We start from the raw sequence: 17,003 nt of genomic DNA on the forward strand, positions 1-17,003 counted from the left end.
TGTCCCATACATTTTGATACAATGTATTTTCAATTTTATTTATCTCAAGTATTTTCTTGTTTTAATATATTTTTTTTAATGTTCATTTATTTTTGAGAGAAAGGGACAGAGTGTGAGCAGGAGAGGGGCAGAGAGAGAGAAGGAGACACAGGATCTGAAGCAGGCTCCAGACTCTGAGCTGTCAGCACAGAGCTCAACAGGGAGCTCAAACTCATGAACTGTGAGATCATGACCTGAGCCCAAGTTGGACCCTTAACCAACTGAGCCACCGAGGCTCCCCTTTAATATTTTTTTAATGTTCATTTATTTTTGACAGAGAGACACAGAGCACGAGCAGGATAGGGACAGAGAGAGAGAGGGAGACACAGAGTCAGAGCAGGCTCCAGGCTCAGCTCAGAGAAAACCCAGGAGCTGGGAGACCATGACCCTGGCTGAAGTCATACGCTTAACCTACTGAGCCACCCATGTGCCCCTATCTCAAGTATTTTCTAATTCTCTTCTGGTTTCTCCTTTGACCCATTAGTTCCTAGGAGTATGTTGTTTGATTTCCACATATTTGGGATTTTCCCACATTTCTTTCTGCTCTTGACTCAAATGACTCCATTGTGGCTATAGAACATTACTTGTTTAATTCATATCTTCTTAAATATATTGAGACTTGTTTTATGGCTAAAATGTGGTTATTCCTGGAGAATATTCTGTGTGCACCATAGAAGCATATGTATTTTGCTGTCGTTGGATGGAGTGTTCTATATATGTCTGTTAGGTCTAAGAGGAGTATCATGTTGCTCAAGTTTTTTATTTCCTTACTGATATTCTAAGTATTTTATCCAATCTTAAATGTAAGGTACTGGAGTCTCCAACTTTTATTGTTGGATTGTCTATTTCTGCTTTGTTTTTATTGACTTTTGCTTCATATACTTTAGGCTCTATTTTGAGGAACATATGTTGGTAATTATTATATTTTCTTGATGGGTTGATTCTTTTATCATTATAAATTGTACTTGTTTGTCTCTAATAGAAAATCTTTTTGTGCATGTTCATTTTTTTCCTGAATTTCCAGATCTTCTTTAGTTATTATTTGTATATTATGGTTTTCATATCCCTTTATTTTCACCCTCTTTGGATAATTATATTATTGGATCATACTTTTATACAATGTGCCAACCTTGGAGCTTTGACTGGGGACTTTAACCAATTTACATATAACATAATTACTTATAAGATGGACTTCACAGCTGCCAGTTGCTATTTGTTGTCTGTCTGTCTTCTCCTGTTTTTCTTGTTACTTTTTTCCTCCATTACTATTTTCTGTTACATAGATATTTTGTAGTATATCATCTTAATTTAATTTTTCACTATGTATTTTTTGAATTATTTTATTAGTGGCTGCCTAGGGATTACAACAAACTAGATTGGATTCATACCAATTTAATTGCAGTAGTATATTAAGGAAATTTGTCTTATCTATCTCCATTTTCCATACCTTTACTGCCTCAAGTACATCTTTATATATTGTGTGCCCATCAACAGTGAATTCTAATTTTTATTTTTATCAATTATAACAACCAATTATAATGATTAGTTTTTGATTTTTATGGTTTATATTTCTTGATGTTCTCAATCATCTATTTTATTGATATTCTCTATTTCGTGAGACATCATTCATACGGGTTGTTTTAGTACTTTAGATATGGTTTCCATTGGCTCTTTGAAAGATTTAAAATAGCTGATTTAAAGTCTTTATCCAGTAGGTCCAATGCCTTGGCTTCCTCAGAGACACTTTCTATTGATTTGTTTTTCTTCTGCATGGGTCATATTTTCTTGTTTCTTTACATTTCTCACAATTTCTTTTGCAACATGGACATTTAAAACAGTATAACATGACAAATCTGAGAGTCTTGCTTCCTCCCTTTCACTTTTTGTTGTTATAGTTGTTTGTTTTATTTGTTGTTTTTTAGTTTAGTGACTTTTCTAGACCAATTCTGTAGTCTTTTTTTTTTTTTTTTTTTTTTTCATGTGTAGCCACTAAATTCTCTGCATGGTCAGATTAGTGGCCAGTTAATGATTGAAAAGAGAGTTCCAGGGCACCTGGTGGTTCAGTCGGTTAAGCATCTGACTCTTGATTTTGGCTTAGGTCATGATCTCACAGTTTGTGAGATCCAGCCCTAATTGGGATTGGTTCTCTCCCCCTCTCTTCACCTCCCCTGTACTCTTTCTCACTCTCTCTTTCTCTCAAAAATAAATAAATAACTTTAAAAAAAATAAAAGAGAGTTCCTTAAATCCCTGGAATCAATAAATCCCCCAGTGTTTGTTGAGGGACTTTGTATGCGTGTTGGGATGCACCTTCAGTAAAACCAGGAAGTTCACAACTCTGTCTTAGTTTTAACTTTCTGCTTTCATAGAGCCTCAAAGTCAGCCAGAGATGAGGGCAGAAGGCCTTCTCAGGTCTTTCCAGAGCATGTGTACAGCCCTGTGCATGAACATGTCTATCTAGATTTGCAGGAAAAGTAGGAGCATTTCAAAGCTCCTATGTGACATCTCATTCCTCAGAGTTTGCTTTAAGCTTTTTGGTTAGCCTACTTAAGCCCCGACTATTATTATCCACAGCCTCAGGCAAATGTACAGTTAAACTACTTACCTTGGGTTTCCTCCATTTCCCACATTGTAAGTGATTAATAGGAATGCATGGGAGCAGAAGGAACATAAATCTACTGCATGTCACAGAGTGACCAACTGGCTCGAATGCTTGCTGCAAAGAAGAATTTTTTCGGTGGACCGGGTATTAATAGGGTGAATTTCAGACAGCCTTGTAAGTGGGGTCTTTCAGGAAATACCACACATGTCAAATGATGACAATTATTTGGTAATGAAGGTTTGACAGAGCTCTAACTCTATTCTGCTTATTGTTGTGGATGCCATGCTGGGCTGCTACTTCTCAAAGTTGTTCTGGAGCTGGAAGTGGACAACGGGAATAAGACGAGTTAAAAAAAACCCATAAAACTCACTGTTTTTACTGAGATTCCACTATTTCTTCCATAAAAGCTCTCCAGTTTGCTAAGCCTTGCTATGACCATTGTTTTTTTTTTTTGGGGGGGGGGAGTTTTTTTTCCCATTGTCTTTACAGAGGAGTAAATTCTGAGGGGTATTTTCATTGGCATTTTGGTTAACATCACCCTCATGTGTATAATCAAGTTTTATGATCCACTAAAGTGATTCCTCTAGCTCCTGATCACTGAGGCAGGCTTAAATTGATATGGCTGCATTCAGTTATACGTTGCCAGCCATTTTAAGAGATTAGTATTTGAGGACATCCTTTAGGAGATACAGTTTTAGCAAATATTATGTGGTTGTGATGAGCTTGTTAGTTTAACAAGCAGGTATGAGACAAACTTATGATTCAATGGAAAGAGAATTTAACACATAGAACTTAACAACTTGAAGCAGTTTATATCGAAGACTATTATTTCTTCTCTGTTATCTGAACTTAGCCACATTTCTGTCATAGAAGAGGACACTTTTGCCTTTCCAAAAGTTTTGGTGCTTTAACCTTTGCTTCGGGCCTTGGACCTTGTCATGATGATCCATTCCTGCAGACTGATTTTTGGGGAAATGTTCTTGAGAACTGATGTTATCTCACTGTCAGAATACTCAATTTTTTTAAGTTCCTTTGAGCCAGTTGGTTACTCTGTAACATGCCAGTAGGATTTATGTTCCTTCTGCTCCCACGCATTCCTATTAATCACTTAGAACTTGGGAAAAGGAAGAAATGCAAGGCTGCTGTCAATAATAGTTGAAGACAGTGACACTGAAAATTCTACGTTATCTTTTCCTGAAGATCAAGGCTGGTGAAATGCACTGCAGAAGTTATTGGATTTAGCCCTGCAGACTTGATTCATGGTTTTTGTTGCTTTCATATTTTATATACTTCCTTCTTTTTTTTTTTTTTTTTTTTGGTCATCAATCTTGGGTTATGTTAGGATTTTATTCCAACACTTACCCAGCAACTGAGAAAAAAAATTTTTTTTGAAAGCCCTTTAATATAAACATTTAACATTATCAATAAAATGACACTATTGTTATTTTGTCACTTGAATAATTAGCAGTTTGCCATGAGATTCTTTGAAATACATTTTAAAGATATGCTATGCAGTGGCTTTTATGGATGCAGGTATAAAATGGGAATTTATGAATGATATCAACAAACTGAAATGAATATGGTGGAGATTAATACACAATTTACAACGGTGACAATTATATTTGTATATGTGTGTGATGTGATTGCTCATAGGGCTACTATAAGGGAGGAGAGGGGTGTGTACAGAAAACATTGGATACATTTTTGGTTATCAGCTTCTTAAGTCTCTTCTCAGTGGTCGGACGCAGCAGTAGGAGGGGGTATAAGATGAAGGATGGGACATGTGGGAAAAACTTATGCTGCCAAAAATGTGCTTCTTTCTTTTATACCCGTAGACATGATGACTAAGGTCCTATGGAAAACAAGAGGGAGTTTTCTATAAGATGGTATTTGTCCCTGAGGAACATCTTCATCTATGAATTAAAGAAATTCTATACTCACCATAGGGAGCAAGGGAAAATTGAGTGTGCATTTCAAAAAATGCTTCCTATTGCTACTAAATTGGAATTGAAGGTGGAAAATAGGTATTGGTATTGGGTGCATTTTGAATGCTGTTTTTGTTTTCACCCATGAAAAGAAAGTTTATTACTCGATAAATGTCAAAAGATCTCAAGCTGTTTTCTGAATTTCAAAGTTTTCTTTTTATGATAACCTGAAGATGAGTGTTTAGGTTTTTTGACAAAATACAGAATAATTCACAGTGTTATGTACCAAATGATGTACTTTATATTTATAAAACATGCTACTTAAGTATTGAAATAATTTATTATTTTATTGTAAATGCTACCCTATTGTTTAATAGAGTCAAATCTTATTTTTAAGCCCAAACTCAAGTAATTGAGTAATTTCCTTGAAAAATGAAAATTTATCTGGAGTAATAATAAATGAAAATTACCCAAGTAATTTCCTTGATAAATGAAAGTTTTCTGTATATCTCATCGATGGTTTTAATAGGTGAATACTTATAAATAATAACTTAGGGCCTGTTGAATACTATTACCATTTGTATTGCTAATATTATTTACATAACACTTGTATGTAAATAATAATATAAAATAAATATAATATCTCATATGCTTAGTTGATTATTTACTTGCTTGACATTTGCTTTACCTTCTGAAAATGAAGCAAGAGCCAACTAGTAATTGTCCACTTGTATCGCTGTGATACCAGCAGCTCGTCTAAATTATGTTTATGTCATTATTCCAGGGAATACATCCTCAGAATGGTTTTCCGTTATTGTAGGGACTTCAGTTATGCCTCTGGCCATATTTATAACAATCTCTAATGTCATTATTTTCTACTTAATTAGGGTACAGTTTTGGAATAGGTGTAGAGAAGAAGAGGTTTTTTAGGTTTCTTAATTTTGCTATCGATTCTCGCAACGATGTGATAATTAAATTTGATTTCCAATCCAGCTTTAAACTACCATGAATAACTCAGTAGATAGGTTGTCATAATCATGAATATCATTTTGTCATTCCTTTTGACAAATAGCAAAACGCCAAATAGAGTAGTAGAACACAGCGGTTCCCCAATTACGCACTATAACCTTGTCAGGCACTGTGGAAATTTATGAAAGCCCAGGGAATGTTCTACATTTATTTTATAGGCTTCTAAACAGTAACCGTCGGCTGGCATAGTCCCTACCGCACTATGCGGGAGAACGTCAGGGCTCTGCATTGTTCTCTATGATCCCGGGGAAAGCTACGACTCTTTGATCCAATTCTTTCTAGAGAAAATCACAGCAAACAGTGAACCCCTTTGCATCTTTCATTGAATTGCTTACTTTGGTGGGTATCATGTTCTCCCTGGATACCATCTTTGCAAGGCTCTAACTTTCTATGTTACAGGAGATAAATTGGGTTGTGGACTGCAGCCGGTAATAATGTTATAGGGAGTATAATCACAATGAGCTATTTTGCTGGGTTACCTAATGAAGTAAAACTATCAGTCAGATCATTTGCAAAAGCAGATGATGTGGTTACAGGTTTCATTCTTTAAACAGAAATATATTGACCTAATGTGGATATGGGCCTGAATCTTTGCATGGTGTGCTAAATAAGCTTACCAAGGATTGCTCTGACTGTAACACGCTGACTATTGTTGCTAACAGCCCACTTCCTGTCACTGGTCTCCAAGGTGGAATCTACTTCCTCAAACTTAAGAAGCAGAGTGTTTCTTCCCACGAATATCCAACATGCCTGTCAGGTATTTGAAAACACGCAGAATTTTCAATACTTTTCACAGTTGGGAACTTCTGTTGTATAATCATTTGGACATTCCTTATTTTTCACAGATTACATTTTATTACTTCTCCAGTCAAGTGGGTGGCAAATTAAGAGCTGGCCTTCAAACTACATGTGGTGGGCCCGTTCGGCATTTATGGCAAAACACAGCTGGGCTCCAGAATCAGTGGGAGAGAAATGTCATGAGCATCCAGAGCAACCAGAAATTTCAGGTATGTGTGGTATATTTGCTAACCTTATCATTGAAGGAAAAATGATAAAATACAGATATTTATCGGTAGGTGAATTAAAAGTAGGATGACCCCTGCCCCAGTTGGCCAAGGACTGAGGGATTTGCCAGGACTTTTAAAGCGCCAAAACCAAACAGTCTTAGGATATTGTGATGGCCAGTCACCCTAAAAAACACTTTTAAAGGTAGGTTTTAGGGACACCTGGATGACTCAGTTGGTTAAGTGTCCGACTTCGGCTCAGGTCATGATCTCACAGTTCATGGGTTCAAGCCCCGCCTCGGGCTCTGTGCTGACAGCTCAGAGCCTGGAGCCTACTTCGGATTCTGTGTATCCCTCTCTCTCTGCCCCTCCCCGGCTTGCACTCTGTCTCTGTCTCTCTCTCTCTCTCTCAAAAAAATAAATAAACATTACAAAAATTTAAAGGAAGATTTTAAATACGTGCATAAGAACTAGAGTTGATACATACTAACATATTAATATTTCAGTAAAATATAGATTTTTAATGATATTTCTCTTACTATTCCAACCTTCTCTTTCTTTTCATTTTATTCTTAAGAATTACTTGTCTTCTCGACTTCTTTCATGCTTTTGAGAGAAGGGGGTTATATTGTGTAATGATGAAATAGACTATTTGATTTAAATACTAATTCCAAATGCTGTTGAAGTAGAATAATTGTCATATTCATTTCATGGTTAGTCTCAAATTATTCAATACAGCCTTTATTTTCCAAAATAATTTTGAGAGTGAAAGCCGAAGCAAGCCCATAAAAGACAAACTTATTTATGCAGCCTAATAAAACTTATGTATGGTGGAAATTATAATCTAATGATTATTACCAGAGTTCTTGGTAAAGCATTGCATATTTTTACATTTGGGAAAGCCAAGAAAAATTTCCCATTAAACACAGGATCTTAAAGCATTTTATTCTGAATGAATTTGCTTTTTAAACCTGGTTTGCAGGCCAATTTAGCCAACTCGGCTAAAGCAGGTTTCCTTTATAATCTATTATTTGAATAGTATAGTAATCAATTTTATAGTTTTGATACAGAGTAGAAAATCATCTGATATGTGACGGATTTAGCACTTGCTTAAGAATAGGGATTGAATTGGATTGAATTTTAACTTCAGTTATTTTGAGTGGCTAAGAGGAAGGATGGGAGAATGAGCAGGATTTCTATTACAAAATTGTATTGTTAGATATGAGAATGGTACATTTTCTTAATTGATCTGTCATAAATTCACGGGAGTTTGAAATTTCAGGCTCTTGTAAACTAAATGGGGATCCAAAGAGGATCAAAGAAAATCACTTAGTGGATGGTTAAATGACACGCAGATGATAAGCCTTCAGAGGAACAGTATGGTTGGAAACACAATTCTGTCATTAGAACTTTGCACTCTGTGGAAGTCAGGTATATTGGTGTGCGTTGGGCAGGGTATCTTAAGCCATTAGGCAGTTAAGTCTTCCTGTGAATGACCAATTCATTAATTTAACAAAGACTCACTTGGGACACTCAGGATGCACTAGGTGGGATTCAGGGAATGTTCTTAGTACATGTAAAGAAAAGACTTTTCTCCCAGCTTTATTGAGATATAATTGATATATGTGTAAGTTTAAGGTGTATAATGTGATAATTTGATAAACCTACAGGGTGGCATGATTACCACAGTAAAGTTAATTAACATATCCATTAACATCACATAATGACAATTTTTTTCATGCAGTAAGAACATTTAAGATCTATTCTCTTAACAACTTTCTATTCTCTTAAGTATTATTAGCTATAGTCACCATGCTGCTTATAAGATACCGAGAACTTACTCATTTTATAGTTGGAAGTTTGTACCCTTTGGCCAGCATTTCCCCATTTCCCACACCATGCAGACCCTTGCAACTAAAAACAACTCTTTTGGGGGGCACCTGGGTGGCTCAGTCAGTTAAGCATCTGAGTCTTGATTTCAGCTCAGGTCATGATCTCAGGGTCATGAGATCAAGCCCCATGGTGGGCTTGGTACTGGGCGTGGAGCCTGCTTAAGATTCTCTCTTTCTCCCTCTGCTTCTCTCTCTCTCTCTCTCAAAAAAGTTGCTCTCTGTTCCTATGAATTTGGCTTTTATAGATTCCATATATAAGTGAATCATAGAGTGTTTGTCTTTCTCTGACTTATTTCACTTAGCATAATACCATCAAAATCTAGCCATATTGTCATAAATGACAGGATTTCCTTCTTTTCTTGGCTAAATTATTCCTTTGTATGTATACACTAAATTTTCTTTATCCATTCATCTGCTGATGGATACTTGGGTTGTTTCCATGTCTTGGCTACTGTGAATAATGTTTCAATAAATATGAGAGTGTAGATATGTCTTTGAGATAGTGATTTCATTTCCATTGATTATATACCTAGAAGGGACTGCTGGATCACATGGTGGTTCTATTTTTAATTTTTTGAAGAACTTCCATACTGTTTTTCATAATGGTTGCACAAGTTTACATTCCTACCAACAGTGAACTAGGGTTCCTGTTTCTTTACACCCCTGTGAACACATTATCTCTTGTCTTTTTGATACCAGCCATTCTAAGAGGTGTGAAGTATATCTCATTGTGGTTTTGATTTGCATTTCCCTGATGATAAGTGATGTTGAATATCTTTCAATGTACCTGTTGGGACATTTGTATGTGTTCTTTGGAATGATGTCTATATCTTTCCAGTGATGTTCTCTAACCATTTTATTTGTGTGTGTTGGGGGGGGGGGAGGGATCTTTTCTTTCTTTCTTTCTTTCTTTCTTTCTATCAAGTTGTATGAGTTTCTTTTTTTTTTTTTTTTTTTTAATTTTTTTTTTTTCAACGTTTATTTATTTTTGGGACAGAGAGAGACAGAGCATGAACGGGGGAGGGGCAGAGAGAGGGAGACACAGAATCAGAAACAGGCTCCAGGCTCTGAGCCATCAGCCCAGAGCCCGACGCCGGGCTCGAACTCACAGACTGCGAGATCGTGACCTGGCTGAAGTCGGACGCTTAATCGACTGCGCCACCCAGGCGCCCCTCAAGTTGTATGAGTTTCTTATGTATTTGGGGTATTAACCCCTTATCTGATAAATGGTTTGCAAGGAGAAGATTTTTTTTTTTTTAATTTTTTTTTTCAACGTTTATTTATTTTTGGGACAGAGAGAGACAGAGCATGAACGGGGGAGGGGCAGAGAGAGAGGGAGACACAGAATCAGAAACAGGCTCCAGGCTCTGAGCCATCAGCCCAGAGCCCGACGCGGGGCTCGAACCCACGGACCGCGAGATCGTGACCTGGCTGAAGTTGGACGCTCAACCGACTGCGCCACCCAGGCGCCCCTGCAAGGAGAAGATTTTTGTTAGGCATGTGGAAGAGAAACTATGTGTTCCTGGCTTTGAGGGTGTGTGTGCAGAATGAGAGCCTTGAGTACCAATAATGCATCTAATTTGTCGTGGATGTTCAGGTGTCATTAACCGCTAGAGAAGTTTCTAGTTTATTTCTTAACACTTCTCTTCCTACTCCCCTATGGCTCTCTGTCTTCTCTCAACAACAGCAACAACAACAACAACAACAACAACAACAACAAAGCAACAGAGTAGAGCCAGGGTGCTTTTGAGGGGATTGAGTCACACTGACTAGATGCTAAAGGATGGACTTGCTGAAGTCCCTTCTGCCTGTGTGCCCATATACACCTGAATGGCAGAAATAGAATTTTGTCTGTGTATGAACCTTGTCAGCATTTACACATATTTTCCAACTTTGAAACAGAGTGGATGGTAAAAGAGTCTTAACCTATCTTCGCCAAGCTTTGTGCCTTCTTATCTCTGTCTCTAACTGAAGGTCAGGGTCTTTACTAGTGAGTAGCCCAACAGAGATTTATTTGGATGTTGTCTAGAGTTGGAACCTGCTGAGTCTTGAGCGTTAAACCTTTTAAGACAACTTCCTCGTTTTTCACAGCTATCCATTCCCAAATGGCACATTGCAGGGGTTGATGATTAAATATGTGTAGCCACTAGATATAAAACTTAAAACTCCCAAATATATCACCTCCAGGGCCATTCAGCTGGAGCTGAGGCAGTGTGGTTATTCACTTGAGTGCTTTAAAATACAGCAGTGGCTCCAACGAAAGCAGATGCATGTGCAATATATTAACTTGTTTGCCAAAATACTTTATTGCTGATATGAAAACAGTGCCTCTACCTTAGAGGCTTTGTAAAACTTGGGAAGCCGTATGACTCTCTGGGGATCCTTGGGCTACACCAGTCCTTAAGATGGCAGGTATGTTTTAGTTCTCTCCTGTCAGCAGGGAAGCAGAGGTTCACATGCTTTTTTTTTAGCTGAGCCACCGAGATGTGCTGTGTGTCTCATGCTGCCCGACACCCTCTCAAAGCTTGGTCCTGAACAGCTTTAGCAAGAGGCTTATTTGAGGGCATTTTGTAATCAGCATCGCCGGACAATATCTGCTGCCTTGTCAGTTTACAAGCCTCTGAGAATTCTTCTGTTTTCTGCAATTTCTCCTCCGTGCTGCCTCTGACAGTTTTAAAGCCATTTGTGCTTTTCCTTTAGAAATGTCCATGTAAGAGACTTTAGTTTCAGCTGGACCCTCACTTAGCAGGGGTTTCTGAAAAAAAACTCTGGGAGCGCCTGGGTGGCTCAGTCGGTTAAGCGTCCGACTTCTGCTCAGGTCATGATCTCTCAGTTCGTGGGTTTGGGCCCCATGTCAGGCTCTGTGCTGACAGCTCAGAGCCTGGAGCCTACTTTAGATTCTGTGTCTCTCTTTTGTCCCTCTTCTGCTCATGCTCCCTCTCTCTCTCTCTCTCAAGATAAATAACATTAAAAAAAAAAAAAACCCTCCTTTGAAAAAGCCTCTGGATCTAGCTGCCATGTGAGGGCTTTATCACCTTTATCTGTAAAGTACTAAGTTCATCCCTTAATAAAATTGAAGCACGTTCATTTCTGAGGGAATACTGCTACATAAACAAAGAATGGTGTTTATGCATTTAGTCAACAAAGATAGCAGCATCGAAGAAAATTTCAGAAGGTGCTTAAGGAATAATGACATCTAGTATTTACTGAGCACTTACTATGTGTAAAGCACTACGTAGTCCTTTGTGTATATTATTTTATTGATCCTTCATGGCAGTCCTCTGAATCCAAATTATAATATACCCCACTGTTTACATGAGGATTATGAGCTTTAGAGACTGCAATAGCCTATTAAATCACATCCAGATTAGAACCCAGTATAGTGTGATTTCACATCTCAATCATTTACTCACTGAGTCATGATACATTTTTTTTTTATCATATTAAAGCATTATAAGGCTTTATAAAAGAAAAAAGTCCAACTTCTAGATTTGGTCAAATACGTTGCCAGTGATTCATTAAGCATTCCTTTGTCTGTTGTGTTGGATGAAACATTAATAAACATTATTCTGCTGATTGACTGCAATTGTATTACTCAAAATTGTAGACTTAAGCAGTTAATATTGCTATTGTCCTAAAATATTTGCAGAAGCAAAGAATAAACCACGCTCAACCTGTAGCAGAAATGTGGGCTCAGATGCAAGTGACACCTTCTCTCCTGCTCCTTTTCTTTGTTCTTGAAAAGAGCTTAAGTATTAGTTTTATGGGTAGGAAGGAAGGAATACTGTACGACTAAGTGCATCCCTGACCGTGGCTTTCAAGTTGAATGTTTGGATTCTTAAAGTAAATGAGAAGTTACTGCCTGAATTTTAAAAAATGCTGCAACATTTTTCATATGCAATTATCTGCTTGTCAGTTCTTTGATATTCCATTTAGACACGCCAAAGGGTGTTAGCAGTGTCCTATTCAGAAATAGTACATTTTATTAACACAGACAAAAGAGAAGTTATTCATAAAAATAGATACAAATCGTTAAAAATTTCTACTCTAAAACTTTTCTAAAGCATAACTGAGGCATTTTACCTCGTAATTTAAGAATATTGGGGCACTTAGGTGGCTCAGTCGGTTAAGCATCCAACTTTGGCTCAGGTCATGATCTCACGGTTTGTGAGTTCGAGCCCTACATTGGGTGAGCTTGAGCCCCACTCTGGGCTCTGCACTCTCTCTCCCTCTGTCTCTGCACCTCATGGGATTCTCTCTTTCTCTCTCTCTCTCTCTCTGCCCCTTGCTCACTTGTGCGTGCTCTCTCTCTCTCAAAAAAAAAAAAAAAAAAAAAGAAAAAGAAAAAACATTTACTATATGAACATATGATGGTGAAAAATTACTTTCATCTTTTTCTGTTTCACACGTTTGATAATTGTATTGAATGTACACTACTAATTAAGAAAAGTCTAATACAATAAATACAGCTACAAGAGTTTCTGTTCATGTAGTTACGAGTGTCATTCAAGTCAGTTTATGTCTGTTATTTTGCTACTGTCAAAGTTTCATCGGGAATTTAAATCAAGTGGCCTGAGCGCTGACCCCTTGCCTCCCTCAGAGGCCATCTTCTCTTAAAATGTTTGGCGTGAAAGCAATTTGTGTCTTATTTACTATTGGATCAGTGCAGGCCATACTTGACTTCTGTGATGTTGCCCAACTTCTAACTTCATTATCTGCTAGTTTGCTACTCTTTCTTGATTTCCCCTAAAACAGTTAAAATGAGGTAGATGTTTGGAAAAACGTATTTGCCAAAGTTTTGAGGAAAACAAGGAACGGTAGGCATCACTTTTCTTAGCAATACAACTATCATACGCAAATATGGCTTCCAACCACAGATCTGGCTTTTTAAAAAACATGATCTCGAGGTTCCACTTTCTTGAGCTAGTTCAACCCATCCTTCTTTTCAGGATCCCAGCCAAAATCTCTGGAATGTCTTTCTGTTTAAATATATGTAACTAGAGTATCAAGTTATGCCCGATAGGTCTTATGTTTTATAGCTACACAGACCCAATGGTGAGTTTCCTACATTTGGAGAAATAATGTTCTCCCTAAGAAAAACATTTCCTCTTGCTGGACCAGTGGGCTCAAATGGCAGCCAATTTTCCCTCTAACTTTACTTCAGTTAGACAGAATTAACATATAATTTAATTGAACCAAACAATTATACATAATTGCAAACTGATGGAGAGAATTGAAGGCGAGAAGGTAATTTAAAAGCCTTTTCATTAGATCAGGTGTGAAGATACAGGAGTAGAAGTAGGAATGGATCGGAGAGAGGGCTTAAAGCTTAACAGGTGTTGATGGACTGGAGATGTGTCTGGAAGAGAAAGTGGTTCTGCAAGTCGCTTTGGAGTTCTGAGCATTGAAAAGTGGCAGTCTTCTGGTGCCATTGTCAGAGAAAAGGAGTCAGGGACACGTCCAGTTTGAGGGGAAAAACATTATGATTTAGAAGTGACTTTGTGTCATCTGGTAAGAATGTCCAGAAGTCTGCGGAGATATGCGCAGAGAGCTCAGGGGGGAGGTTGACTTTTGGGATATAAATTTGTGTTTTATCAGCCTGGGTGACAGTTGAAACCCTGAAGATTGATGGGTTTGTGGGGAGAGTGTGGAGAAAGAAGGAAGAGACTGGTGATGAGTTAACACTTAATGTTTGCTTCTCTCTTTAAATATGGCTACTACGGGTGTGTTCTTAGTTTGGCAAGAACAAAGGAATGTATCCAATGGGAAATCTGTAAACATTCATGTAATACTTAATACTTTATAAATATTTTATAAATACTTTATTACTTAAATACTTTAATACTTAAATACTTTAATAACTGTGTTACAATAACAGTTTATTTAATGTGAGCTATATACCAAATGCTGATATACATGTAATAATTCATTTGTCCTTGAAAATCTTTTCATATAGGTAAAAAATTACTATTTTTTATCAGTACATTTTTACAAAGAAGAAAACTGGGGTACAGAGATGTTAATAACTTCTCCAAGGTCCTGTTGTTATTAAGTGGTATAGTTGGGATCTGAACCCAATTAGTCTAGTTCCAAATACATACTTTAATCACTATGCTCTACTGCCCTCACATAAAACCATTCCTATATAGCAGTCTTTTTTTTTTTTTCCTTTCTTACCCTCTGAAACAGCTTTTTATGAAACAGCAAAGCAAAATTGCAACATGATTTTAAATGTTTATAAATTAGGTCACAAAAGGGATGCAAAATGGTTGAAGTATAACTCTTAGATTCACATAACTAAAGTCATTCATTGAATCTTACACCAATACCAAAATAAGATTATTCCATGATGAAGAGTAGCCCAGGGACACCTGGGTGGCTCAGTCAGTGAAGCATCTGGTTCTTGGTTTTGGCTCAGGTCATTATCTCATGGTTCATGGGTTCAAGCCCCGCATTGGTCTCTGTGCTGAAAGCTAGAGCCTGCTTGGAATTCTCTCTCTCCATCTCTCTCTGCCCCTACCCCCCCCCCCAACCTTGTCTCTCTCAAAATAAATAAATAAACATTAAAAACAAATAGTAGCCAAAATCTAGTAACCAAAACTATATTAACATCAGAAATAATGTTCAAGCATTAAGTTGGAAAAGAAAATCCACTAATTTTCTTTCCAAATGGAATCTACAAACTAAATTTTTAGAAACTGTCAAAGAATGACTAAAACTACAAACCTAGGAGTTGGGTTTCCAGAGAATTCTGGAAGTAGTGAGAAAAAATACATACTGAGAAAGTATCAATTAGTATGCTTGCAAAACTCTCCCATTGTACTCATGATTCTGATACTAATGTACTATGAAGGGATTTTGCAAACGATCTGCTGGTTGCTACAAATAAACCTTGAGACTAAACTCTTTGTAACTCTTGTCTTCTAGATGTGGTATAAGGTTAGTCACACTTAACCTACTTGCATATATGTATTCCCCAAAAGATCTAGTCTCTACCAGAGATCACACAAATCTGGAGTGAAAAAAAACATTTGGAGTTGGTTACTACTGTTTGCCAAGTACTTTTCCCATTCTATTTATTTTTGCTCAAAATGTTCTATTTCAAAGGTATAACCAGCGCTCACCTTTTTAGATACCAAGTGGATGATTTTGCCTACGCAGCAATCTTTGATAGGTCTTTTCCAACATGGTCCTGCTTTACAAGTAGTCACGTGGTCATTCTGTTTTATGTGAAGAAAAGTTGACTTTCTTAGGGCTACATATTGACACATTATTCGATAGGTTGTGGGTGTTTCACATCATATTTTTAGTAGTCTAGTACATCTGGTTTGAAAGGAAATATATCAGTACATCATGTTGTACAGGAAAGAAAAGAGAATGCACCACAGCAAAATGATCTACTAGGGTCAGTTGTATTCACTGTATGCAGACTAATGGTTAAGTTAAAAAACAGTGCTGACATTTTGAAATAATAAGATGTTTATGTCATAAACAAGGCTAAACAATGCCCACAAGTTTAATGCATCCATGGATTAAGACTCAAACATTGGTATTCATTAGTGAGGTTGGGATAAAACTCTCCACCCACACACCAATTTTCAACGGATTTAAGTAACTAGGAAATTGGAGAGTAGTTTCTTTCTAAGGTTCTCAGATTTATTATACCAGAGTATTTCCTCTTGGTGCATACTTGGGTTGCCTTCATGTCCCAATATCACGTTCACTCATTTTAATAAGAAGTCGCTGAACAACCATCTCCAGTCACTGTCCCAAGTTTTGTTTATATAATAGCAGAAAATGCACAGGAGGATATAGCACAAGGACATCCAAGTCTGTAAGCAAAATCTAGAGAACCAGAAGGGGAAATGGGACACAGTTGCAAAATGGCAAAAAACCAGAGATCAAGAGGCAGCTGGGTCCAAGATCTGGTTAATACTAAAGAGCTGGTGTATACTATTTGAGATGCATGGATGACTATATTTTCTTGTCCTTAAGAGTGGATGCTTAGATCTCTTTCCACTTGGAATTGGAATGGTCACCAAAATGCTTCTAGGAAGTGATAAGTTTTTTATTGGTAGGCTCTGTGCTGTAAGACTTCGAGACAGTGATGTTCCTTGCTTTGTGCTTTCATCTTGTTTTTCTTGTGCAGGTTGTTTTTCAAGGTCAAATAATTTCAACTCCTGAACAAGATGAAGTCATAGCTATTGATGATATATCTTTCAGTTCAGGCTGTTTGCCTGCAAATGGTAAGAACTTTTTCTCATTTTGATCCTTATTGTGTATATAAATTCAGTGCAATTTAAACATTGTGTAATGACTTTCATCTGCTCTTTCTTTCTTTGCTTTTTTTTTTTTTGGCCCGATGTTTTAAAGTGGGCTATTTTACATTGTATAACAATGTCTAGGTTTATGCTAGAAGTGAAAATAGTCTATTTTACCACAGATTCTGATGCTATAGAGAGCTAAAGGGGTAATTTAGTGTCAGATTTGAAACTTTGTAGCAATGTTACAAAA

The 17,003-nt window shown here is 37.2% G+C and overlaps 1 protein-coding gene across 1 annotated transcript in view; it reads left to right on the forward strand.

The window, feature by feature from the left end:
• Nucleotides 1-17,003, forward strand: part of MALRD1 (MAM and LDL receptor class A domain containing 1) — a 772,911-nt gene that overhangs the window by 29,184 nt on the left and 726,724 nt on the right. The window contains 3 exon segments of the mRNA XM_045462674.1: nt 6,256-6,350; nt 6,439-6,600; nt 16,639-16,735. Of these exon segments, the coding sequence (XP_045318630.1) occupies nt 6,256-6,350; nt 6,439-6,600; nt 16,639-16,735 (354 nt within the window).

This window comes from Leopardus geoffroyi, chromosome B4 (genome assembly GCF_018350155.1).
Source record: "Leopardus geoffroyi isolate Oge1 chromosome B4, O.geoffroyi_Oge1_pat1.0, whole genome shotgun sequence".
Lineage (NCBI taxonomy): Eukaryota > Metazoa > Chordata > Mammalia > Carnivora > Felidae > Leopardus > Leopardus geoffroyi.